Source organism: Sciurus carolinensis, chromosome 10 (assembly GCF_902686445.1).
Source record: "Sciurus carolinensis chromosome 10, mSciCar1.2, whole genome shotgun sequence".
Lineage (NCBI taxonomy): Eukaryota > Metazoa > Chordata > Mammalia > Rodentia > Sciuridae > Sciurus > Sciurus carolinensis.
Genome location: NC_062222.1, coordinates 81,171,004 through 81,196,998, shown reverse-complemented (window position 1 = coordinate 81,196,998; position 25,995 = coordinate 81,171,004). Strand labels below are relative to the sequence as shown.

General features: G+C 36.2%; 1 protein-coding gene across 1 annotated transcript in view; it reads left to right on the top strand.

Moving 5' to 3' along the window:
- Positions 1 to 25,995, top strand: part of Mthfd2l (methylenetetrahydrofolate dehydrogenase (NADP+ dependent) 2 like) — a 154,103-nt gene that overhangs the window by 60,676 nt on the left and 67,432 nt on the right. Inside the window, exon 6 of the mRNA XM_047567014.1 lies at positions 12,818 to 12,910. Within this exon, the coding sequence (XP_047422970.1) occupies positions 12,818 to 12,910 (93 nt within the window). The remainder of the gene's footprint in view (positions 1 to 12,817; positions 12,911 to 25,995) is intronic.

Genomic DNA, 25,995 nt, shown 5'->3' with positions numbered 1-25,995 from the left:
TTCATGTTTTGCTCAGTACTTTTTTATAAACTATCTCATCTTTTCAATAATTGTCATATATTAACATTATTCATATTTCGCACCTAAAGAAAATGAGCTTTAGAGACTTTGTAGGACATGCCCAAGGACACAGGAGCAAATGGGGTCCAAAGTTGGAAGCTGGTGCTGACTTTATCGTTAGCAGGGTGGACCTGGAGTCAGATTCTTTCATTGCCAAGCTTGTGACCTTGGGCAAGTCATTTAATTGGTGTAGACCTCCACTTTCCTCAGTTGTTAACTGCAAATAATGTTATTATCTACTTCACTTAGTTATTGTGAAAATTAAATGAGAAAAAAATTAAATGAGATATAGATGTTAAGTGCTAATTATAATGTCTAACACACAGTAAGTTAAGTTGGTACAAGTAACTGCAGCTGTTGCTATTGTTTCAATTATATGCTTAATAATCTGTTACCATTTTAGCCATAAAGTGTAGCATAACATGATCTGAAGTTAATGATATATGTTTTTACCTTTATTTGAAATTTTATTTTATTTTTCTGCTAAGTTTTGTATTTAATGCTTTTAGATCATATCTAGTTTTTTGTAGTAATTTGAATAAACTTAGACTTTATAAAAGCTTACAAAGTATTTGATTAGAAATATTACATCCTAATATGCCAAATACCATTTTTTACAGTGTGTACTTTTTTATAAGCATCATTATATTACATGCTAATCTCTAGTTCAGTCAGTTTCAATTTAGAATTATTTATTTGCCTATAAAATACCTAAGAAAATCAATTTACTACTTTTTAATGCAATTTTACAATAGTAATCTTACGTCATAAGTATTTCATTATATATGGATCATTTATAGGTACATACTTATGTAGTAAAAATAGCTATGTAAACTTGAGAAAGATTACAAATTGATGGTAGTAATGAGCTCTGAGGAGCAAATTGTAGGATAAAACATTACTTTAAAAAACACTTTATACATTGTATAATGAAATATTTTCATTTGAAGGCATATTAAAAATTGAATAAATGTGGATTTAGTTATAATGCTGATTATAAACAGACAGTTAAACTTTATTATAGTGGTACCTAAGTGCTGTTATTGAAAGCAAAATAACCAAAGCAGGGAACAGACCTCAATAGATCAGCAAGCTTTCTTTATTAAGCAGCAGAATGGCACATTTTCAGGAGAGAAAATGTCAACTGGTTACAAGAGGTGTTTGATTTTTATAGAGTTTAAGTGAGATTTAATCATCATAGCAGAATGTGTAGTGAGACTTAATCATATACACTTAATCATAGCAGAATGTGTCAGTTGGACAGTCAGGAAAGTATTTGTAGAATGTGAAATTGTGAAAATGTAAAGCCCATTGTTTTCCTTCAGCTCCCTGGGACCCACTGTCTTTTCTCCCTGGGGATAATTGTTCCCCCTTTTCCCTGGCGGTTGTTGTTTTCCATATCCTTCAGTTATAGCATCTAAAATGTAACAAATTTTACAAAAAATTGTACTAAAAGGTTTGCAAATCGGATGGTATTTAATCTCATGAATATTTAATAGGAGTGTGGTGACACATATTATTAATGTGATGAATTGTCAAGAGCTGCTTACTGAAGATTTTGAGTCTGTGGGAAAGTTAATATTTCAGTGTCTATGTCTGGTAGAGCAGTAATTATGTGCAGTGACTCCATATGCATTGTTAACTAATGGAGATAATGAAGGAGGATTAACTTGGCAAATTCATATCTATAGAACTTGTTCTACTGACACTCAAAATGTTAAGCATTCAGCTCATGCTGTGTATTTCTTTGCCAGAAGAGATTCAAAACCCTAATCACTCACTTTTGTATGAAAGCCAAAGATAATTGCACTAAAAGAAAAATGGCCACAACATAATTTAGCTTGATTATTATGTATCTACCCCTGACTAGCTTTTAAAATTTTTCTAGTTTTATTTTTTTAGGTTTTGATATTAAACACATGGACCTCAGTTGTTTTGTGAGGAAAAACTAATTTTAATTCTCCTGGGGCTTGAAACATTTGAAATGAAGATGTGCTAAAATCTTGAAGTAAAAGGGTAGAGCAGTTTACTTAACCACGGACATCTCTAAACAAACATTCTGTTTTGTGCCACTGAATATCTACAGTTTAAATTTACCCCTACTTTTATATCACATCCCCTCATGCCCCATCACCATGACAGCTCTAGGAGAGAAACTGTCTCTTACCTCTTGTCTTAAACTGCATGGTTCAAATGCCGACTCTTCCACAGAGCCTTCTGTAAATGGCCTGTCGTCAGCAGGAGGGAATCTTTGTCCTTGCTTCCCTTGCTTCCTTGAAGGGTTGAGTATCAGTTTGTTCTACCCTTTTACTTCAAGATTTTAGCACATCTTCATTTCAAATGTTTCAAGCCCCAGCAGAATTAAAATAAGTTTTCCCTCACAAAACAGCTGAGGGTCCATGTATTTAATATCAAACCTTAAAAAAAAAAAAACGCTAGCCAGAGGGAGATATGTATTAATCAAGCTAAATTATGTTGTGGGCATTTTTCTTTTAGTGCAATTATCTTTGACTTTCATACAAAAATGAGTGATTAGGGTTTTGAATCTCTTCTGGCAAAGAAATACACAGCATGAGCTAAATGCTTAACATTGTGTCTATAGAACAAAGTGATCAACAGTGGAAAGTCTCTTCTGAGCTCCACTAATTATTAGAATACTTGAATCGTATCGTGACCATCAGTAGATCACTGTGTTCTTGAGATTTCTTTGTAGTAAGTAACCTACCCAGTTCACCTTTGAGAATGAAATTTCTTTAAAACAGTTTTTCTTCTTTCAAGATAACACAGTACCCTAGTGACCAAGGAATTATTAATTGTCACCAGAGGAATTCAGATTTTATTTTGAATTCCTCTCTACATATTTTTATTCTTATGCATGCTACCTCATCTAAATAAGTCCCTCTGAATGGTCACAGTGTGGATCACATACTCCTCCTTTAACTAAAAGATTATGGCATCAGTGCAGGAACACTTTTAAAGACTATTTGCAAGACCAGCAAACAAAGCACAACCTCTTATTTTGCTGAGTCCTATGAGCCTGGTAATGTGCATTCTTTTTCCAGTACTAGGGAAATGAATCTAGGGCCTCATACATGCTGGACAAGCATTCTACCACTGAGTTACATCTGCAGGCCTTTTTGTTTGATCTTGAGACAGGGTCTTCCTAAATTGCTGAGGTTGGACTTGAACTTGTGACTCTCTTGCCTCAGCCTCCTGAGTAGCTGGAATTACAGTGTATGCCACCATACCTGCTGGAGAGGTTCTTGATTTCATTCAGCTGATATTTATCTAGTACCTAATCTCTGTGAGTTGCCACGGGATACAGCAGTGAAAAAGACTTGATCCTATGTCTTCCGAAGCTGCTTCTTCAGGACTCATGCTTGGCAGGCATGTTTTCTCCAAGTACTGTCTTGCCTTGGCAACCATTTTTACAGTCGGGCCTACCTTCTATCGTAATTTCTGTATTGTAGGCTTTTTTCTTCAAGAGTTACACTATCTAAATGGAAAACCACATGAGTTTTTGCCAGCTGAATGCTTTTCCTTTGTGAGAATTGACTCTGGTTGTGAAAATGAATATTTTTGCCAGCCTAGGAGCATTATCCCCCACCTACAGAGGTAGTAACTCGATGGCGAATGCTTGAGGCACTGCAACGTGATGCAAGTGGTATGTGTGATTAAGCTCTGCCCAGTGGCAGGCTGGGCCAAACACTGGTAGGTTTCAAAGAGAAGAGCCAAATAGGAACGCCTAGGAATGCAGGAGTCACGCAAAGTGGTCACACCACCAGAACTGAGGCTCTTAGTCTTATTGGCAGTAGAGTGAAGTGGGATGTTTGCAGCATATATGGAAGGAACCATTTGCAAACTGGGGCAGGGGTGATGGCAGGCATTTTAGTTTCTGCTACTCCCATCCCAAGGTTTAAATTACTCAAAACAAGATATTGGGAATATTTTATTTTGTGATGCTTCTATGTTGATTAGACTACTAAATTACAACTTTGAGTATGAGTAGTTGATCTAGTAGAAAAGCACAAATGCTTGTTCTCATCTCATTATCTAAATTGATAATAGGAGCATGTTTTTATTTTCAATATTTCCAAAATTTAGCTACCTAGTATCTGGAAAGCACTATACTTGGAAAATAGGTATTCTCATCAGACAACTGGGACTATTACACTATTGAAAATATTAAATCTTATTTAAAATATAAAGCAAAGTCCAAAACATTCTCTTTCCCTTTCATTTTCTCTTTCTATTCCCTCAGAGTACTACATATTTATTTTATTACCAGCACAAAGCATCCCTTCTCTAATGTCTATAAGCCTTAATGTTTAAGGCACCACTAATGATATGTATTCCACTTTTATCTACTTTTCTCCTGTCACTCTCTCCCCATCGTATATGGGAGCTTCATAAAACTACACAATTTCTCAAACACACCATCTCTTTCATACCTACTTGCAGTTACAGATCCTGTTCCCTTTGCATGGAATCCCATTTTCCATCACTTACCTCCTTTCTTCCTACCTCTCACCACTTATTAGATGACATTCTAACTTTTGTACTTTGGGTATGCTGCAATCACAATAACATATTGATTATCTTACCTGTTCACTTCTTATACACAAATAGTAAATGTAAACTTCTCATTGACAAATGTTTTCATAGGCTTTTTGTATTGCTGGAATTAAGCATGGGGCTGCATGTGTAATAATGGATTGAGTCAGTCAGTCAGTAAAATTCTGTACTATGCCTCCTATGTGCCAAATACCATGCCAGCACTAAGGAAAATAAGACCACAGGTTAGGGATTTAAAATGTGTCACTTTGTTTATTGAAAACAAAATCTGTATATGCAAAAAGGAAGGGAAGGAGGTCAGTATCTATGTGCCCACCACCCACAAGTTATTCATATTTTAAATTAACAGGCATTTGTATAAAAGTTTAACTTAAAATACCCCTTGATTTAAGAGTCACCTTATATTCAACAAGGGAGAAAGTTGCCTCCTGACCTTCAGGAAGGGGAAAGGAGATCTCAGCACACATGGCAGAGGAGGGGAAGCTGGTGCCAATGACATTCTTGAAAGAGGTCTCAGTGTTTCTCCAGTAAAACATTGAGGATCTATATTTTTTAGGCTTTTTGTCCCCCTCAAGCTGTTGACTTGCAATGCTTTTTCTTATACAGGGGCTGATTTCTTTGTTGCTAAGTTTGGGGAGTACAGTGGTGAAATAAATCAGACAGGGCTCTGTCCTCCTGAGATTAAAATCTGGTAGGAAAGACAGTCATTAAACAGTGATTCACTAATTGTAATTGTACAGACTACTTCAAAAGAGAGGAGAACTTTACATAAAAAGCTTAGTTGTTGGACGGAATGAATGATTTCTAATTACAATTACATATGAAAATTATATTCTGTTTGGGGATCTACCTATGTTATTATTGTAAAGGGATTTTTAAATTGTATGTTATCTAAGACTATACTTAAAACTAAAAATTCCAACCTCATGGTCACATGGCAATATATAAAACAAATGCAAATGAGAAATAGTGAAGAAAAGGGGGAAGAAAGGACTGGAGCTACTATACAGCCAAAGATAAGACTTATACTAAAAATATAAACCTATTATTAAAACCCCATATATATATTGCCACTGTCAAACACACTGCTTTTTACTTATCGGAGATGAATATATGTTTGGAATTGAGTCTAAGTTATATATGTCATGGTTGGGTCACTAATTTTATCTTGAGAGCTTATTAGCAGGAAAAAAATGACTAGTTACCCAAGTAAATATCTTTTGGATTAAAAATAAACACATGCTAAGGAAAATGAAATCATTTTTCTGATATTAAGACAAAAGTAATTTCTTCCACATGTCCTTATAAATAGAAAATTATATAATGAATTGAGTAAGATTCATAAAATACTTTTCTTTTAACAAAATGGACACTTATAGGATTTTTTTTAAATCATATAAGCACAAATTAAGCTACCACTCACATGTATTATTCTTGTTTCATTAGACATTTCTCCTAATTCTTTTTTTCTGAGTCATTTGCCTTTTTTCAAGTTCTCAAGCAGTTGTTCTCAGCCTTACCTACCCCTAGAATAATCAAGGGGCCTTAGGAAATGTAGCTTCCTATGCCCAACACACAACAAAATTAAATCAGAACCTTTAAGAGTTGAACCTGAACATCATTATTTTTTAGAAAATGCCATAGAAGAATCTAACATGATCAGGATTGAAAATGATTGCTCAACATGTTGGAATGATCCCAGAACTTAACTTCTTCCATTTTAGCTATTCCCTAGGTGAACCTTTGCAGCCCCTTATCTCTAACTACCATCTGTATCCCTCCTAAACTCTAGAACCATGTAACTGTCTACCCGACAACCCTACTAACATGGCTAATAAGCATTTCAAACTGACCATATAAAAATTTCATTCCTTTTACTCCCCATAGTCTTCCCCATATACTATAATTTGTATCTTAAGTGTCTTCCAAAGGTGCACGCACGTGGTAAAGACTTGCTTCCCAGGAGGCACTGTTTGGAGGTGGTGGAGCCTGTAGGAGGTGGAAGATCTTTAGGTCATTGGGTGCATGTCCTTGAAGGGGATGGCAGAACCCTGGTCTCTTCTTCTTTCTAGAGGTTTCATTCCGCTACTCACTCCTGCCATGACATATGTCACTGGCCCAAATTAGTGGGGCCAACAGATCACGGACTGAAATATCTAAAACTGTGAGCCAAAATAACCCTTTTCTCTTTATAAGTTGATTATCTCAGGTATTTTTGGTACTACTGGAAAGCTGACTAACATACTATCTTAGTAACTGGCACTATCAAATCACCCAATTTCTGAGTTTGTCCTTGATTTCTCCCTTTCTCTCACACTTTGTCTGATCTGTTAGTAAGCAGAATATAATATAGTTGTGATATTACCATCTGCCCAGTTAAGATCCTAGACCAGACAACTGCAATCTCTCACTTGGAACATTACAATATTTATGGACTGGTTTCCCTGCATCCACCCTTGTCCCATTCCACACAGTCAATTTTCCACATTGTAGGCCTCAAGCATCCATGGGTTCCCATAACACTGATAACAACATAACAAAAATATGCAAATTCTTTGCCATGATGTCTTCCTTGGATGTAATAGATAATGGATACTTTGTGCCAATGTTATGGCTTATATTTCCATCTAACATGGAACTTAGTACATTATATTATAATTCCAATTTCCAATTTTTGCTCATGATAGTAGAGAATTATGTATCTTCATCATTTCACATGATTCTGGGATTATTTCTTTTTTTTTTTTTTTCTTTTGGTACCAAGGATTGAACTCAGGGGCACTCAACTATTGAGCCTCTGAATCATATCCCTAGCCCTTTTGTATTTTATTTAGAGACAGGATCTCCCTGAGTTGCTTAGTGCCTCACTAAGTTGCTGAGGCTGGCTTTGAACTCACAATCTTCCTGCCTTAGTTTCTTGAGTGGCTGGGATTTCAGATGTGCGCCACCGCACCTGCCAATTTTGGAATTATTTCTTGATTATTGAATTAAGACAATGACCTGGAAATGTCTTTAAAACCCCTCTAATTTGTTAACTTTAACAAAAAAACATGGTACTTAAAAATGAAGCAGATCATATTATTTGCTCTAGCTTTGTTTTTAATACAAACATTTTCCTCTAATTGGTATTCTATGTTAATCATCAACCAGTCTTCGCATACAGTGGAGCTGATAGCCTAGAAAACTGCTCAGATGGCTCCCAGTAGGCAATTCTTGATTGTGAATTTTATGCACTAAGAGACATATCTTTCCTACGAGTTAATTAGTGAGTTCTTGCAAAACTAAAATTACAAGAGAGGCTTTCTGTTTTATTCTTACTGTTTTAGAAACATGATGCAAAGCATGGGGCACAAAATAGTTACTTAAAACTTTGCTTTATAATTTTTTTTAATCTGGGTCTATGTGATAGTTAGAATATTAGGTTCTTACATTATCATATATACAATACAAGGATACAACTAAGAGTTGGAAAAAGTCATCTAAGGGTCAGAGATATGCATCATTCTACGGAGTAGCTGCTGCAACTTGTTAGTACTGGTTACCCTAGGGAAAACCTGAGGAGAAAGAAAGGATCAGATGTAGCAAGCCAGAGGATTAGTTGAAGAAGGTCAATGGGGGAACAGAACGGGAAATAGGAATGACAAGTATTTATACAATGTCAAGTAAAACAGGTTAAATAAGAATATAGTTACCAGGAAAGCTAGGTTCCAGCATCAGGAATAGGTACCAAGGTGCTCACTGCCAGGATAAGACAAGAAGAGTCTGAAGCATTATTGGAACACATTGCTTTTAACTTCTTTGGGTCACTTCTCTTGTGCTAACATTATCAGGTCTACCAAATAGCAGCCTGAAAGCTTTTCCCTTTCAATGGTTTGATTATCACTGTAGTCATGAACTCTAATCAATCAAATCTAAAAGTGACTTTGATATTTTCCATGGACAGTGCCAGCCCAACTCACTCAGGAGTATCAAGTTAAACTAATGATTGAAGATGGAGCAGGGTTACTTAAAAGATCTTTCCATGCAAACTGAAATTAATTTTCCTTTTGCCTGAAACTTTGCAGATTGTTAATTATGGATAATAGTGTAACTCTCAATTTCTGCTAAAATCTTCAGTACTGATAGAACAGGGGATTCTGGTTTTGTTTTAAATGATTGATTGTGTGTGTATTAGAGAGAGAGAGAGAGAGAAAGAGAGAGAGAATTCAGGAGGCTCTCATTTAGTACTAGAGAATACTCTAGTGGGTTGCTGAGGTATAAGGGAATGAGGGAACCCTCCTGAATAGGGGACACCTGGACTAAGACAGAAATGGAAAGAGGCCTCATAATTTTGATGTTTGGGTCTGAATGTAAATATACACTTTACATTTGCTGATTTTAAAGTCAATGAAAGAGTAAAATCAAAGGAGACTCAGGTTTTTACTCCAAGTAACTGGGCAGAAGGTGGCTCTGTTAACTAAAATGAGAATGACTGTCATCATGTATATCTCATTGTTCTTCCTTTTCACAGCTTTCCTGGTTATTAACTTTTATTTTTTCCATATTATCTTTAGTATCAAATTATATGCATCCTAAAAAAGTAAAAATATTTTATTAGGATTGTATTATTATATTTGTAATAAACATAGGAAGAGTTGTCATCAGTATGATGTTGAATCTTTCTAAAAATATGGTTTATCTTTCTAGTTCCTTAGTCTTATTTATCCTTTGGTGGCATTCTAGAGAATTTCTTGTACCACATAGACTTTTCACCTTTCTTGTTATGCTTATTTATATTTTTTCTTTTTTGGAGTGGGGGTACCAGGAATTGAACTCAGGGGGCACTTGATCACTGAGCCACATCCCCACCCTTATTTTGTATTTTATTTAGAGACAGGGTCTCACTGAGTTGCTTAGCTCCTCACCATTGCTGAGGCTGACTTTGAACTCTGAATTCTCCTACTTCAGCTTCCTGAGCCACTGGGATTTACAGGTGTGCCCCACTGTGCCTGGCCATATTTTATCTTTTATACAACTATGAGAATAGGTTTCTTTTAATATATCTTCTTAACATGTTGTTACATGTGAAATCTATATACTTCTGCATATTCATTTTTTCCTTGGAAAAGTATTGAATTCTCTTTAATGTTTTAATAATATTTTCATTTTTAACTTTATCAATACATTTTAACTTTTATGTTTATTAATCTTAAGAATTTATTATTTATATAACAAGCTAAATGATTGATTCATTTATTTTCTGATTTATGTCATTGATATAATAACTTAGGTCTATGAATTTTCCTCTAAGAATTGCTTTATAATTATTATATAGGATCTAATATAAAGTGCTGTCATTATAAATGTTTCTTCCTAGAAACATTTTACAACATTATTTTGTGTTTCCATTTTGACCCAAGAATTGTTTGAAATAGGATTGTTTTAACTTCCAGTAGGACCTTTTTATTCCTGATTTTGTCAGTAGTTATAACTTTAATGAGTTATGATTAAATAAATTATTTATAGCTTATATGATTATCTAGTTTTTGATACTAACCAAAATTTCCTTTGTACCCAAAGTCATACCATTTTAAAAAACATATTGTTTTGGGGGGGCACATAAAACTGTATTATCTATTTTCAGAGTTTAATATAATCATATAGATATTATTAATTATGTTATTTACATTTTCTACATTCTTATCTGTCATGAATTGAATAGACTGAATTAAATACAGCAAATAAAATATATTTTTATCATCTGTAATTTTGACTTATGAATTCTACTTATCTTTTGCTTGTTAATTACATATTTATCAGTGCTGTATTTCCATTTAAATCTCCCATATACTTTTTAGTGTGTACCTCTTTGTCCTACTTAATGCTGAATTTCTTCTTGCGTGAAAGAGCATCATTCTTTTTGTGCATGTCATTTTTCCTGGTATATTTGACCATTTTTTGTTTTCAACATTTCCGAATTCTGAGTAACTTTATGTCATATATATATATATGATTAGTATAGTATACAATATGATTTTGCTTTGTGAGTCAATTTGCAGATATTGTTCTTTTAAATAGATGAGTTAGAACAATTTATGTTTATTGTTATGATAAATATATGTGGTCATTATTGTCATATTATTTTGTTTGTGATTTTTATTTTTTGCATTATTTTCTTTTCTGTCTTTTTTCTCCTAATATTTAGGAAGGTTTTGTTTATCTCAATAATTATAACATATAGTGCTCTTAATTCTGTTTCTTTATGTGGTATCTATTGATACTCATATAAGTGATAAAATGTTTGTATTTCCTTCTCTGACTCCAGTTCTTTTTGTCTGTTAACTGATATTTGCAAATAAAATTATCTTTCAAAGTGTTTATACTTTTAAAAATTCTTATACTCCTATTATTGGTTAGCCTTTTGAATGATATTTGTTGATTCCCATTATAACATATTAGGCAATAAGTAAAGTTTCTCATCTTTTCCCTTCCAGTTCTTTTAATTGCATTATTCCTACATATTCAATGGAAATATCATTTACATTCACCTGTGTCTTAGTCTCCCTTGTGCAGGCTTAATAGAATACCACAGAATGACTAATTTATAAAGAAGAGAACTTCATTCTCTCACAGTTCAGGAGACTGAGAAGTCCAGAATGAAGGTACTGGCATCTGGTGAGGGCCTTTTTGCCTTATCCTGCCATTGTGAAAGGCAGAAGGGCAAGATGGGGTACACGTGAGACAAAAGGGGCTGAACTCAGCCTTTTGTAAAAATTCACTTCTTTTGGCATGCTGTTCTAATTTGGACAAGTGCATATAATTATCTGCTAAATGACTATACTAGTCACCATTTGAATCAGAATAGTTTCCTCACTTTCCAAATTTATTCTGGGCTTGCCTTTCTGTAGGGCTTTCTATTGATGCTTCATCCAGTCCTTTTTTATTACTCAACATTGAATGAGTTAAGATTTTCATGGACCTGCTATTTGCAGAATATGTCCACCATGGGTTGGGGAGGAGGTGCTTGGCAGCTGTGACTCCTCTGCTTTCACAATGGTCCCTACTGGAATGGCTCCTCTGTGCCATTCTTGTGGTACCACACTCTGAACTGTACCAGATCCAAGAGGACTCTTCTGCCTTTAATTCTATTCTCTCTGCTATAATTAAGAAAGATAGACTTTGTTTTCATTTGAATGTAAACACTTCACATCTAGCAAGTGTTTTGACAGTCATTTTTATAGATCCATTGTTACTCGGAATTCTGTGTTTTTTGCTACTTTTGTCCCTGTGTGGTGTCTACTAACTACTGCTTTTGATTATTCTTATGTATTTTTGCAATCTGTGGAAAATATGTTTTCTAGTTCTTCTAAATATGGAGATTGTGCACTTTTGTTGTTAACTGTGTAGCATTTGCACAACTTGCAGGAAAAGAAAATTGAGACAGTGTCTCACACGGCCATACTCTCACTGGATGTCCCTCTCTTGTCTTCTCCACATCACCACCTTTCCCTCACTCCTCTTGCTGGTTCACACTTTAGACATTGGAATGCCTCAGGCTGCTTACCTCTCTTACTCACCCATAACTCCATTAAAGTTTTCGTACAGAAACTTCTTGTTATATTCTAGACCTCTTCACCATTTCAAAGTTATTTTGTTTTCTTCCTGCTTTTTAAATTTAGCTTGAAATGTCCTTTTCTTCCTTTCCAGATTGGTATACACTTGCTTATACTTAAAATATCTAAAATATTTTGCCTCTCCAAGAACGCTCCCTTGACACATCCTCATGGCAGAATTCATTTCTCACTTTACTTCCATAATATTGTCCCAATTGTAGAATTCTTATCTTATTGTTTTCTGAATTTATTTTTGTATCATTAATAAGCAAATGAATATTCCCTGTGCCAATGCATTAAATAGTAAACATGGTATTTTTGAATCCTGGATTTTTAGGATTTATAGCTTTCCTATGACAATCAGATCTTATCTTCATTTAGCCTCATTTGATTTTCCATGTGTCCTTTTGAAAGGTACAATATTTTGGTTCATCCAAATATCCTATCTACCTTTTTCTCTCAAGTGATTTAGACATGTCAAAGCACTTTTTTCTATTTTTATTTGGTATCCAAAATTTCTCTAGGTTTAGAGCTTTCATAAAATTTGGAAAGGCACAATAATCACTAATGGAAACTCTTCTGTATTGCAGGTGATGCAACTGTCACCATAGCTCACAGATACACTCCCAGAGAACAACTGAAGATCCATACACAGCTGGCGGATATTATCATAGTAGCTGCGGGTAAGTCTCTAGTGACTGATTTGGTAGAATGTCATCGGAAAGTAATTCCTGCCCTAATTGTGGCACATTTAAAAGAACAGTTTCTTGGGAAACGTATATAAGTATGTGAATGACTTAACTTCCATCAACCGGATTCTGTCTCTTTACAGTTCTCATATTGATCCATCTTGCCCAGGTCAGCATTTGTTACTTCATTGTGGGAAACATAAACACCTTTAGAATGGCAGATTTAGCAAAGAGCAAATGTGCACTTTGTCAATTGCTTTGACAAATGTGATCGAACAACATTTATAGAAAAAAATCAATGAAGTTCAGTAATGTATTGTGGCTGTGGGGAAAAATGAAAGAAAACTATACTTTCAAGTTGTGTCAATGAAAATAGAAGGCCCAGGTACGAGGAAGAGATAGACAACCACTATTATGCACTGGCCACATAACAGGCTGAAGAACTATTTTGGCATCTAAAACTCTAAGGGGAAAGTTGATGGACTAGACCATGTTCAAAAGAGCATCTGGGATGATGTTTTCATAAAAGATGACTAGGAAGCTTAGCGTGGTTGGATGAACTGTGGATGTTTGGTCTGCAAGAAAGAAAATATGACTTAGATATAGAATTTCTGTTGTTATTTTTTTAAATATAAGGATGAAAAGACTTGAACCCAAACCTTAATTATAATAAGAGCTGCTTCAAGTTACCAGTTCTTTTTTTTTTTTTACGTTTACATAGGGTAATGATGTTTATTTTATTTTCCCTTCCCCCCCACCCCTCCCACCCCTCCCACCCCTCTTTTCCCTCTACACAGTCCTTCTTTCCTTCATTCTTACCGCTCTCCTTAGCCTAACTCTAAACCTAACCCTAAACCTAATGCTAGCCCCTCCCACCCCCCATTATATGTCCTCATCCGCTTATCAGCGAGATCATTCGTCCTTTAGTTTTTTGAGATTGGCTTATCTCACTTAGCATGATATTCTCCAATTTCGACCATTTGCCTACAAATGCCATAATTTTATCATTCTTCATTGCGGAGTAATATTCCATTGTATAAATATGCCACAGTTTCTTTATCCATTCATCAATTGAAGGGCATCTAGGTTGGTTCCACAATCTGGCTATGGTGAATTGAGCAGCAATGAACATTGATGTGGCTGTATCTCTGTAGTATGCTGATTTTAAGTCCTTTGGGTATAGGCCAAGGAGTGGGATAGCTGGGTCAAATGGTGTTTCCATTCCAAGCTTTCTGAGGAATCTCCACACTGCTTTCCAGAGTGGCTGCACTAATTTGCAACCCCACCAGCAATGTATGAGTGTTCCTTTTTCACCACATCCTCGCCAACACCTATTGTTGCTTGTATTCTTGATAATCGCCATTCTAATTGGGGTGAGATGAAATCTTAGGGTAGTTTTGATTTGCATTTCCCTTATTACTAGGGATGTTGAACATTTTTTCATATATCTATTGATTACTTGTATATCTTCTTCTGTGAAGTGTCTGTTCATTTCCTTAGCCCATTTGTTGATTGGATTATTTGTATTCTTCGTGTAGAGTTTTTTGAGTTCTTTATAGATTCTGGAAATTAGCGCTCTATCTGAGGTATGGTTGGCAAAGATATTCTCCCACTCTGTAGGCTCTCTCTTCACATTGTTGATAGTTTCCTTTGCTGAGAGAAAGCTTTTAAGTTTGAATCTATCCCAGTTGTTGATTCTTGCTTTTATTTCTTGTGCTATGGGAGTCCTGTTAAGGAAGTCTGCTCCTAAGCCAACAAGTTGAAGATTTGGACCTACTTTTTCTTCTATAAGATGCAGGGTCTCTGGTCTGATTCCGAGGTCCTTGATCCATTTTGAGTTGAGTTTTGTGTAGGGTGAGAGATAGGGGTTTAATTTCATTCTATTGCATATGGTTTTCCAGTTTTCCCAGCACCATTTGTTGAAGAGGCTATCTTTTCTCCATTGCATATTGTTGGAACCTTTGTCTAGTATGAGAAAATTGTATTTATTTGGGTTTGTGTCCATGTCCTCTATTCTGTACCATTGATCTACCTGTCTATTTTGGTACCAATACCATGCCGTTTTTGTTACTATTGCTTTGTAGTAGAGTTGAAGATCTGGTATTGCAATACCCCCTGCTTCGCTCTTGCTACTGAGGATTGCTTTAGCTATTCTGGGTTTTTTATTCTTCCAGATGAATTTCATAATTGCTTGCTCTATTTCTGCAAGGTACATCATTGGGATTTTAATTGGAATTGCATTGAATCTGTATAGCACTTTAGGTAGTATAGCCATTTTGACGATATTAATTCTGCCTATCCAGGAACATGGGAGATCTTTCCATCTTCTAAGGTTTTCTTTAATTTCTTTCTTTAGTGTTCTGTAGTTCTCATTGTAGAGGTCTTTCACCTCTTTTGTGAGATTGATTCCCAAGTATTTTATTTTTTACGATGCTATTGTGAATGGGGTAGTTTTCCTAATTTCTCTTTCTGAAGATTCATCACTTATGTATAAAAATGCATTGGATTTATGAGCATTGATCTTGTAACCTGCTACTTTACTGAATTCACTTATGAGTTCTAAAAGTTTTCTGGTGGAATTTCCAGGTTCCTCTAAATATATAATCATGTCATCAGCGAACAGGGATAGTTTGAGTTCTTCTTTTCCTATTCGTATCCCTTTAATTTCTTTGGTTTGTCTGATTGCTCTGGCTAGAGTCTCAAGGACGATGTTGAATAGAAGCGGTGAAAGAGGGCATCCCTGCCTTGTTCCAGTTTTTAGGGGGAACGCTTTCAGTTTTTCACCATTTAGAATGATATTAGCCATGGGCTTAGCGTAGATGGCCTTTATAATGTTTAGGAATGTTCCCACTCCCCAATTTTTTCTAGTGTTTTGAGCATGAAGGGATGCTGTATTTTATCAAATGCTTTTTCTGCATCTATTGAAATAATCATGTGATTCTTAACTTTAAGTCTGTTGATATGGTGAATGACATTTATTGATTTCCGAATGTTGAACCAACCTTGCATCCCTGGGATAAAACCCACTTGATCGTGGTGCACTATCTTTTTAATATATATTTGTATGCGATTTGCTAAAATTTTGTTTAGAATTTTTGCGTCGATGTTCATTAAGGATATTGGTCTGAAATTTTCTTTCCTCGATGTGTCTCTGTCTGGTTTAGGTATCAGGGTGATATTGGCTTCATAGAACGAGTTTGGGAGGGTTCCCTCCTCTTCTATTTCATGGAATAGTTTGAGGAGTATTGGAATGAGCTCTTCTTTAAAGGTTTTGTAGAACTCGGCTGAGAACCCATCTGGTCCTGGACGTTTCTTTGTTGGTAGGATTTTGATGACTTCTCTATTTCATTGCTTGAAATTGGTTTATTTAAGTTGTGTATGTCCTCCTCGTTCAGTTTAGGTAGTTCATATGTCTCTAGAAATTTGTTGATGTCTTCGAGGTTTTCTGTTTTGTTGGAGTATAGATTTTTGAAATAGCTTCTAATTATGTTTTGTATTTTACTCGTGTCTGTTGTGATGTTTCCTTGTTCATTCCGAATTTTAGTAATTTGAGTTTTCTCCCTCTTTCTCTTTGTTAGTGTGGCTAAGGGTTTATCAATTTTGTTTATTTTTTCAAAGAACCAACTATTTATTTTGTTAATTTTTCCAATTGTTTCTTTTGTTTCAATTTCGTTGATTTTGGCTCTGATTTTAACTATTTCCTGTCTTCTACTACTTTTGGTATTGGTCTGCTCTTCTTTTTCTAGTGCTTTGAGCTGTAGTGTTAAGTCGTTTATTTGTTGATTTCTACTTCTTTTTTTGAATGCACCCCATGAAATAAATCTTCCTCTAAGTACTGCTTTCATAGTGTCCCAGAGATTTTGATATGATGTGTCTTTGTTCTCGTTTACTTCTAAGAATTTTTTTATTTCCCTCCTGATGTCTTCTGTTATCCATTCATCATATAATAGTGTATTATTTAGTCTCCAGGTATTGGAGAAGTTTCTGTTTTTTATTCTGTCATTTATTTCTAATTTCAATCCATTATGATCTGATAGAGTACAAGGTAGTATCTCTATCTTCTTGTATTTGCTAACAGTAGCTTTGTGGCATAAAATATGGTCTATTTTAGAGAAGGATCCATGTGCTGCTGAGAAGAAAGTGTATTCGTTCTTTGTTGGATGGTATATTCTATATATGTCCGTTAAGTCTAAATTGCTGATTGTGTTGTTGAGATCTATAGTTTCTTTATTCAATTTTTGTTTGGACGATCTATCCAGTGGTGAGAGAGGTGTGTTAAAATCACCTAGTATGATTGTGTTGTGGTCTATTTGATTTCTGGAATTGAGAAGGATTTGTTTGACGTACGTGGATGAGCCAATGTTCGGGGCATAGATATTTATGATTGTTATGTCTTGCTGATTTATGCTTCCCTTAAGCAGCATGTGATGTCCTTCTTTATCCCTTCTGACTAGTTTTGGTTTGAAGTACACATTATCTGAGATGAGGATGGATACTCCAGCTTTTTTGCTGTGTCCGTGTGCATGGTATGTTTTTCCCCATCCTTTCACCTTTAGTCTATGGGTGTCTCTTTCTATGAGATGAGTCTCTTGCAGGCAGCATATTGTTGGATTTTTCTTTTTAATCCAATCTGCCAGTCTGTGTCTTTTGATTGATGAATTCAGGCCATTAACATTCAGGATTATTATTGTGATATGATTTGTATTCCCAGTCAATTGACTCATATTTGTTTTTGACATGATTTGGTTTCTCCTTTATTTGGCTATTCCTTTAGGCTAGCGCCTCCTGTTGCTGATTTGCATCGTTGTTTTTCATCTCTTCCTCATGGAATATTTTGCTGAGAATGTTCTGTAATGCTGGCTTTCTTTTTGTAAATTCCTTTAGCTTTTGTTTATCATGGAAGGATCTTATTTCATCGTCAAATTTGAAGGTAAGTTTTGCTGGGTATAAGATTCTTGGTTGGCATCCGTTTTCTTTCAGGGCTTGGTATATGTTGTTCCAGGCCCTTCTAGCTTTTAGGGTCTGGATTGAAAAATCTGCTGATATTCTTATTGGTTTCCCTCTGAATGTAATTTGATTCTTTTCTCTCGCGGTCTTTAAAATTCTGTCTTTATTTTGTATGTTAGGTATTTTCATAATAATGTGCCTTGGTGTGGGTCTGTTGTAATTTTGTATGTTTGGAGTTCTATAAGCCTCTTGTACTTGGTTTTCCATTTCATTCTTCAGATTTGGGAAATTTTCTGTTATTATTTCATTGAATAGATTGTTCATTCCTTTGGTTTGTTTCTCTAAGCCTTCCTCAATCCCAATAATTCTTAAATTTGGCCTTTTCATGATATCCCATAATTCTTGTTGATTCTGTTCATGATTTCTTACCATCTTTTCTGTTTGGCCAACTTTTTTTTCAAGATTAAATAATTTGTCTTCAATGTCTGAGGTTCTGTCTTCCAGGTGTTCTATCCTATTGGTTATGCTTTCTATGGAGTTTTTAACTTGGTTTATTGTTTCCTTCATTTCAAGGATTTCAGTTTGGTTATTTTTCAGTATCTCTAACTCTTTATTGAAATGATCTCTTGCTTCCCGTATGTGGTCTTTTAACTGTTGATTGGTGCGATCATTTAATGCCTGCATTTGCTCTTTCATCTCCTCCTTCAATGCCTGCATTTGCTCTTTCATCTCCTCATTAGCTTCCCTGATCGTTTTAATTACGTACATTCTGAACTCCCTTTCTGACATTTCTTCTGCTGTGCTGTCATTGGGTTTTATTGATGTAGCATCTAGGTTTGTTTGGGACATTTTCTTCCCTTTTTTTCTCATATTGGTCAGTTGTCAGTGGGGCCCTGAGATATTGCAGTTTTCCGCTATTGGCTTATAGTGTCCCGGTAGATTTCCAGTGTATCACCTCCCAGCCTTCAGTAGTCTGATGTCTTGGAGGAATCTGATAAAGCAGCTCATCCGAAGAAAACTGCCCCTAGCCCCCTACTGGTTCCACGGTTTGGAACTGGCTCTGTGCGGAAATGCTCTCACTGTGGGCCTGCACCGTGCAGCTGGCCGTGTGGGAGGAGCCCACTGCCAGAGTGTGGAAGGCTACCTTGGGAAGACTCTAGCTACCCTGCCCGGCTCCAATAAGCCTCCTCTATCTGGGCCTGCCACCCGGACCGAGCTTTACCCAGTGGGCAGACTCACCCGTGGCTCTATTTCAGTCCGAGTCTCTCAATGCCTCCCCTTCTTAACTCCTGGGTTCTGGAGCGACTGGGGGTGCAGTCTCCCTCTAGGCCGCCATCTTGGATCGCCCCGTGAAGAGAGCCTGCAGCCGGAGTGGGCAGAGCCGCCTGAAGCGGTCTCTGGCTGCCCTGCCCTGATCCCAGAGGCTGCTTGCAGATCGAGGCTCTCCGCTGGTTCGTTGCCGGAGTACGCTGCGCCGCAGTGGCTCCGGGACTCGGAGCTTGTTCTGGTCAGAAAGGCTCTCACTAGCGGGCCAGTTCCGTTCCGAGAACCTGGAGAAGCTGGCTGTGTGGGTGGGGCCCACCGCCGGAGTGCGCAGGGCTGCCTGTGGATGACTCTAGCTGCCCTGCCCGGCTCCGATAAGCCACCTCTATCTGGGCCTGCCACCCGGGCCGAGCTTTACCCAGTGGGCAGACTCACCCGTGGCTCTATTTCAGTCCGAGTCTCTCAATGCCTCCCCTTCTTACCTCCTGGGTTCTGGAGCGACTGGGGGTGCAGTCTCCCTCTAGGCCGCCATCTTGTATCGCCCCGTCCAGTTCTTGAGATAGTGAGTTTCCTCTCACTTCAGTGATCAAGTAGATAAAAAACGTAAATAGGATATAATAGAGAACTATTTACCATTTTTTTATATACTCTTGTCCCATTTTGAATGTAAAGCATATTTTATACTCTTTTTAAACATTATTAAAATTTAATAGTTCAAATATCACTAAAATCACATGTAAACAGCTGTAATTATTTTGAAGATATGTTCTCTGGGGAAGATATGGTCCTTTGAGGACCATTGTGAAGAATGTTCATATATTGAGTGTGGGGTTGGGCTAGGAATTTTAATGTTTTCTCCACTTGTGGGATTCTGGTATTTTATATTTGTCTATAAAATTTATGAAATATAATGTGTGTATACATATTTGTTAATCACAAAAATGTTTAAAATTTTTGTTGTTCTACAGAGTAAATTAACAAGAAAGATATTTTGGAGTTTAGAAAGGACTACATTATAGAGGTCTTATGTATGTCTAAGTCAGTTATAGATCTTTAGAGATATTGTATTTTTCTAATTTTATTAAACATAAATACTTTTGAATAGCAAAGGGAGTGTTAAATTCATTCATTCATTCAATAAATAATGAACACTTGCTGTGCAGTAGTTTTCATAAATTGTAGAGATGCAGAAATGAATACAAATGACAAAATCCCAGCCCTTGCAGAGCTTATATGTTAGTGAGAGAGCAAATAAACAAACAATAGCAAATAAACAAACAATACAGTATAATATCAGGTAGCAATAAGTACTATAACAAATTTGAGTGGAGTGTAGAGTATGCATGCGGTGCCATTTTAGATAGATTAATTAGTGAAGATCTTTCTCAGGAGGGAACCTTTTGAATAGAGTCTTTGTCCTGGCCTTCCTCCATTTTCTTTTCTGGTCCAATTTCTCCCCTTCCCTGCCTTGGCTGGGGGAGACTGACTAATGAGGACTAATGTGTTTCTCAGCTACTGGCTTCTGGCAAGGCTTGGTACCTTTAGGAGATTTGAGGGAGGGGAAGAAGATCAGGTCAGGATATTTTTTCTCTCTTCTATTTCTGCCTACTTTCTAACCTTCCCCCCATTCCCAGGCCTTCTGCTGGGGAACCTCTGGGAGGGGTTCTGGTTCTCAGTGGGCGGCTATAAATCAGTTTCTTCCACCTGCCCTTTCAGGCTTAGGGATGGTAAAGGCTTCCTCCTGTTTCTAATCTTCAAGTGTCTTGAGAGCCCATTTTTCCCTTAACCCTGAACTTACCCCTGTAAAATTCCTTCAGTAATTTCTCTTCATATAATGGTCTGAGGAGGAAACCATGTCCTGCAGGGACACTGACTGATGCAGATATATATGAGATAAAGAAATAAATCAAAGATTCATCTGGGAGAAATTCCCTAGCATGGGGAAGAGCAAATACAAAAGTCTTAAAAGAGTAGCATTCTTCGCAGGTTCCAGAATGCAAATATTTGAGAGTTTATCATGTTATTTCAATTTTATTTAAACTCTACTACATTATGAGAGAGACTCATAGGAAATACTCTTGGGTAGACAGCCAAGATTTGCTCATGTAGGACCTTGAAAGACATGGTGAAGACTTCAACAGAAGCCAAGAATGGCACAGAACAGGAGATGGACAACTTGTGTTTTTAAAGGTCACCCAAGCTGGGTCAAGAAGAATTGATTCTAGAGAAGCTAGCATGGAAACAGAAAAGTTATTGCAATTTTACTTAATGGATGTAGAAATTTCCCTAATTTGTTTTATATTTGAACATACCAAATGATTCTACCTTTTCTCTGCCTTTACCCTTGCCACATAGTATTTCTGCATTGAAGATGATAGTTATACTTTTTGCTTTAGCTAAGACCTGAATGAGAGCATTTATCACTTTGCTGCTGATGAGATATTGGTAATTTATAGACTTTTAATTTGAATTGATGATTATTTACAAATTATGAAGGGAGAGTAAAAAAGTTCTGGAAGGAATTTAGTTTGATGAAGAGAATAAATGATAATTTAAATTAGTTTCAACTGAATTTAATTTAATTCCTTATTTTTAAATAGGTCTTTCTCTGGAACCAAGAATATATCTGAGGTAACACAAGGAGTTGTAGTTTGTTCCTCACAAATAAAAATAGTTGTGTTCCCTTTCCCATAAGTCATCAGTAAGCTGGTATACCTCATTGTAGCTGAGATATAGGTGATATCACCAATATATCAGATATAGCTGAGAGATACAAGTGATATCAAATGCAGATATTTTGGATGAATTGACAGGAGAAAGGTGTATTTAGAGAGGTAATAAACTTTTTCAGACTACAGCATTAAGTAAAACCTGCTGTAGCAACTGATACAATCCGGAGAGACTTCTTCATGGAAATACTTCTTCATGGAAATACTTCACACACAAGACTGAGAATTTACTGAAGTAGAGAAGAATTTGAATGGTCGTATTTTTCAGTCTCTAACTTTAGACAGAATGAAATTTACATTATACTTTTTTTTTTCTTTTTTTGGTACCAGAAATGGAACACAGGGGTACTTAACCACTGAGCCCTATCCTCAGACCTTTTGTATTTTATTTAGAGACAGGGTCTCAGTTGCTTAGTGCCTCGTTAAATTGTTGCTGAGGCTGACTTTGAACTTACCATCCTTCTGCCTCAGCCTCCTGAGCTGCTGGGATTATAGTCACGAGCCACTGTGCCCAGCCTACATTATACTTTAAGTGTTATTTGACCCTAATGTTAACAACTTGTAAAGAATACTTCACAGTTGCTCTTTGTTCCCATTTATCAATTATATTGCATGGAAATTTTTTCCTAGTGGAGCATAATCTCTCAGCTGCATCCATGCTCATGTTTTGTTTAGTTATTATGACAAATGCTAAATGTGTGATTGCAGTTCTCTTGCCAGATCCACTGATATTCTCTTTTGACTAACTCAAGCCTTGAATCACAATTTATGATGCCAACACTGTCATCATCTTTGAGTTTCTCCTACAGATTCCTTTGTATGGGCCTACATTGGCATTGGGTATATGGTGTCAAAAAAGAAGGCAGTGAAGGAAAACATAAAGGAAAGCAGACGGAGGGAGGTAAAGGAAGAATCGAGCTTGTGTACAAAAAGAGCCAGGAGGATTAGGGGCCCCTGGGTGTAACCATATTGAGGTTCTGTGCTTCATTCAGCCCACTGTGGGTAGGTATTCTCTTACCACCAGAGGGCTCTAGTCGTGTGAGAAGCTGTTTGGAAAGTAACTGAGTTGGCCACACCATAGCATGATCCTGGTCAGAAGACATTTAGAGGGGAAACTAGGCACAAGGCCTGTTCTTAGCCTTGCTTTCCGCCTGTAATGCCTCTTACTAGATATAAAGATGTGCCAAATATTGGAATGTAGCCCTGTACGTAGCCTTGCAATAATCCTGAAGAAAAAAAATGTTTGGTTAATGGGAAATTTTAGGATAGAAAATTGAGACTTTATGAGAAATAACTAAAGATCACTAGATTTCCACTTCATTAATAATCGCCATGAAAATTTAAGAATAAAAAATATAGGCATTAGTAAATTAAGGTGAAATTACATAAAAAAACATGAATTGATGTTAAAAATAGATTTCATATAACCAGACAATAGGAATAAAGTATTACCAAAATAACCACATCATGCTTATGTGTGGGAAATGAACAAATACAATTAGCAGTGGGTATTAAAGAGGGAGCTGGTGATCTAATGGCAGAGGTACTGGAACAGGAAGGGCTGGACCACTGCCATAACTGGAATGTCAGCATATATGGAAGCAGTCCCATCTGGGAGAAGTCAGGAAGAGCAAAAAGAGGAGGAGTGTATGATGTGTCAGAAAGATTGATAATGTTTGAAAGATGATGGTGAAGAATGTGGTGATGAAATCTTGCAATGGGCTTGGAGACGAACAAAGTAAAAGAAGAAATCAAGTGAGAAGATCCTGAGGCATGAATAATATTAGCTTATGTTAATTTTAATCTCATCCCTCCAGTTTCTCATAGTACTATTTTTTTTTTTTTTTTTTTTTTTTTTTTTGTACTGGGAATTGAACCCACGGATGCTTACCACTTTTTACTTTTTATTTTGAGAAAGTTCTTGCTAAACTGCTGAGGATCTCACTAAATGGCTGAGACTGTCTTAGATCTTGGGATCCTCTTGCCCTTGCCTCCTTAGTCACTGGGATTAGAGACATGTACCACCATGCTGGGCTCTAATCTTATATTTTTAACTATGTATCATTTACTTTTCAAACATCTCCCCTAAAATAGATATTTAGACTAAGTTAGTTAGAAGCTCAGATCTAAAATTTAGACCCTGCCAAGCTATTCATAGAATTAGTCAGTTTCTATACTACTTTAATGAACCAACATTATAACACTTAATACCAGTTTATAGTTGTCTGCCATCTTCACTAGACTATAGCAGGATTTTTTTTTAGGTTGGTTGGTAATGCTTAGAATAATATCTGACATATAATGGCTGCCCAATTAATGAGTGCTACATTGATTTTGAAATTGTAACTAGAAGGGCTTCTTCTTCAGTTGATAGAAACTTAGTTGATTTGTTTGTAAAATTATAATTTTTAAAAAATGGAATCATTATCCTAGTTATTTATTGATCTATACAGTGGAGCATTATTTTCAGGAACTACTAAACATTCCTAGTTTGTCATTGTAAAATAGTTAATAAAGCCATAAAAGTAAAATATTTGTTTATAAAAGAGTAGTTCAGAACATCAAGTGGATGATCAACTTGATGCTAAGATTAAGGGCGAAGATAGAGTAAAGACTATTAAGTCAGTTAACCACAGGGCTGAATGAAAAGGAATAGCTGAGGGGAAGGCCATATCAGCTTTGAATGAGGCTAATAATAGGGATAACGAAGGGATGGCTCGCAAGAGCAGGGTATACATTCTAAGACTGCATTAGAAGATGCTGGGTAACCATATCTCATGTTTCAAGTGAATTGGGGATATCTCAAGTTTGTAAAAGTTCTTAGGATGTTCATTATTCAGGCTGGAGAGGGAGATTTTTTATAGATATAAAATATAGATTTTATATTTACTCTATGCATTTGAGTAAATTCTCTGGAACCAAATTCATTCAGGAAATGAGCTGCTGAGTCAGTGCCACTTGCATGTTAACTTCTAGACATGGAGTGGCACAGTGGTGAAAGCTGGCATTTTGTCCACTTAGCCATCCCCTCCAGCATGATGAATGAACCTCCATAGTCATAACTCTAGCGTCTCCATTGCAACACTTTTAATGACAGACACTGTAATATAAAACAGGGTAAATGGGCAATTCAGTGGAATAATTTGGAATATTCATACTTACTAGTCATAAAATACAAAGTGACCAGCTAACTTCCTTTCACCTCTTCTTCCATTGTATCAAATATTGGATACACTCCCATTAAACATCATCCTAGATTTTCGAATGAATTTTCCTTTTGTGGATTTACCCCTCCTTGGAGAAGCGTTCAAAATTCCAAGACACTGAGATGTTCCAAGGGGTGGGGCATGGAAATAGTCTGCTTCACCCTCTGGGGCTCATGCAACCCAGGAGTGGAACTTGCTCATTTACAGCCCCGGGTACTTTCTGAGTAGATGCCAGCACATTTCATGACTTTACCAACACTATTGTTCTTCCTATATCCTGTTTCTCATTCTCTGACTGTCTCCTTTAGCTAAAATCTGCTTCTCCACTTAGAATTTTTTCCTTCCAAAAGTTGTCACTTATCTCAACTTTGTCAAATATTTTTAATGGTATAGAGTACCAGTACCAGAGCAGCAGTACACAGGCCATGCTTACATAAGAATTCTAGGATTTAAGTTGTAACTCTATCACTTTGAATTGGGTAACCTTGGTCAAGTCATCTCATCTCTCTGAACCTCAGGATTTCATTGATATGGTGGGGTGAATAATAACCTTTCACACAGTGTTGTTAAACTAGCCAGTCCACGTAGAGAGCAAAGTTCAGTACCTTGCATGTTGTGAATTCTCATTAAATGTGATGTGCTAATAAGTTATATGCTGGTCCTTCTTATGTTATTGGATATGAACACTTAAATAATAATTTAGAAATATTAAATCAGCTGACTATGAAGCTATAACTCAACATAACTAAAGGGATATACTTTCTGGATACTTTTGATACAAACATTGTATCAGTTGACAAGTTATCATACATATAAATAAATTAATCTAGAAGTAAATTAAACAATAGACCACCTTTATGAAAACTTTATTTTTACTTAAACTGTGATTTTTCAGAATGACATCAGTTTTTGTTCATAGCTGTATATTTGGTTG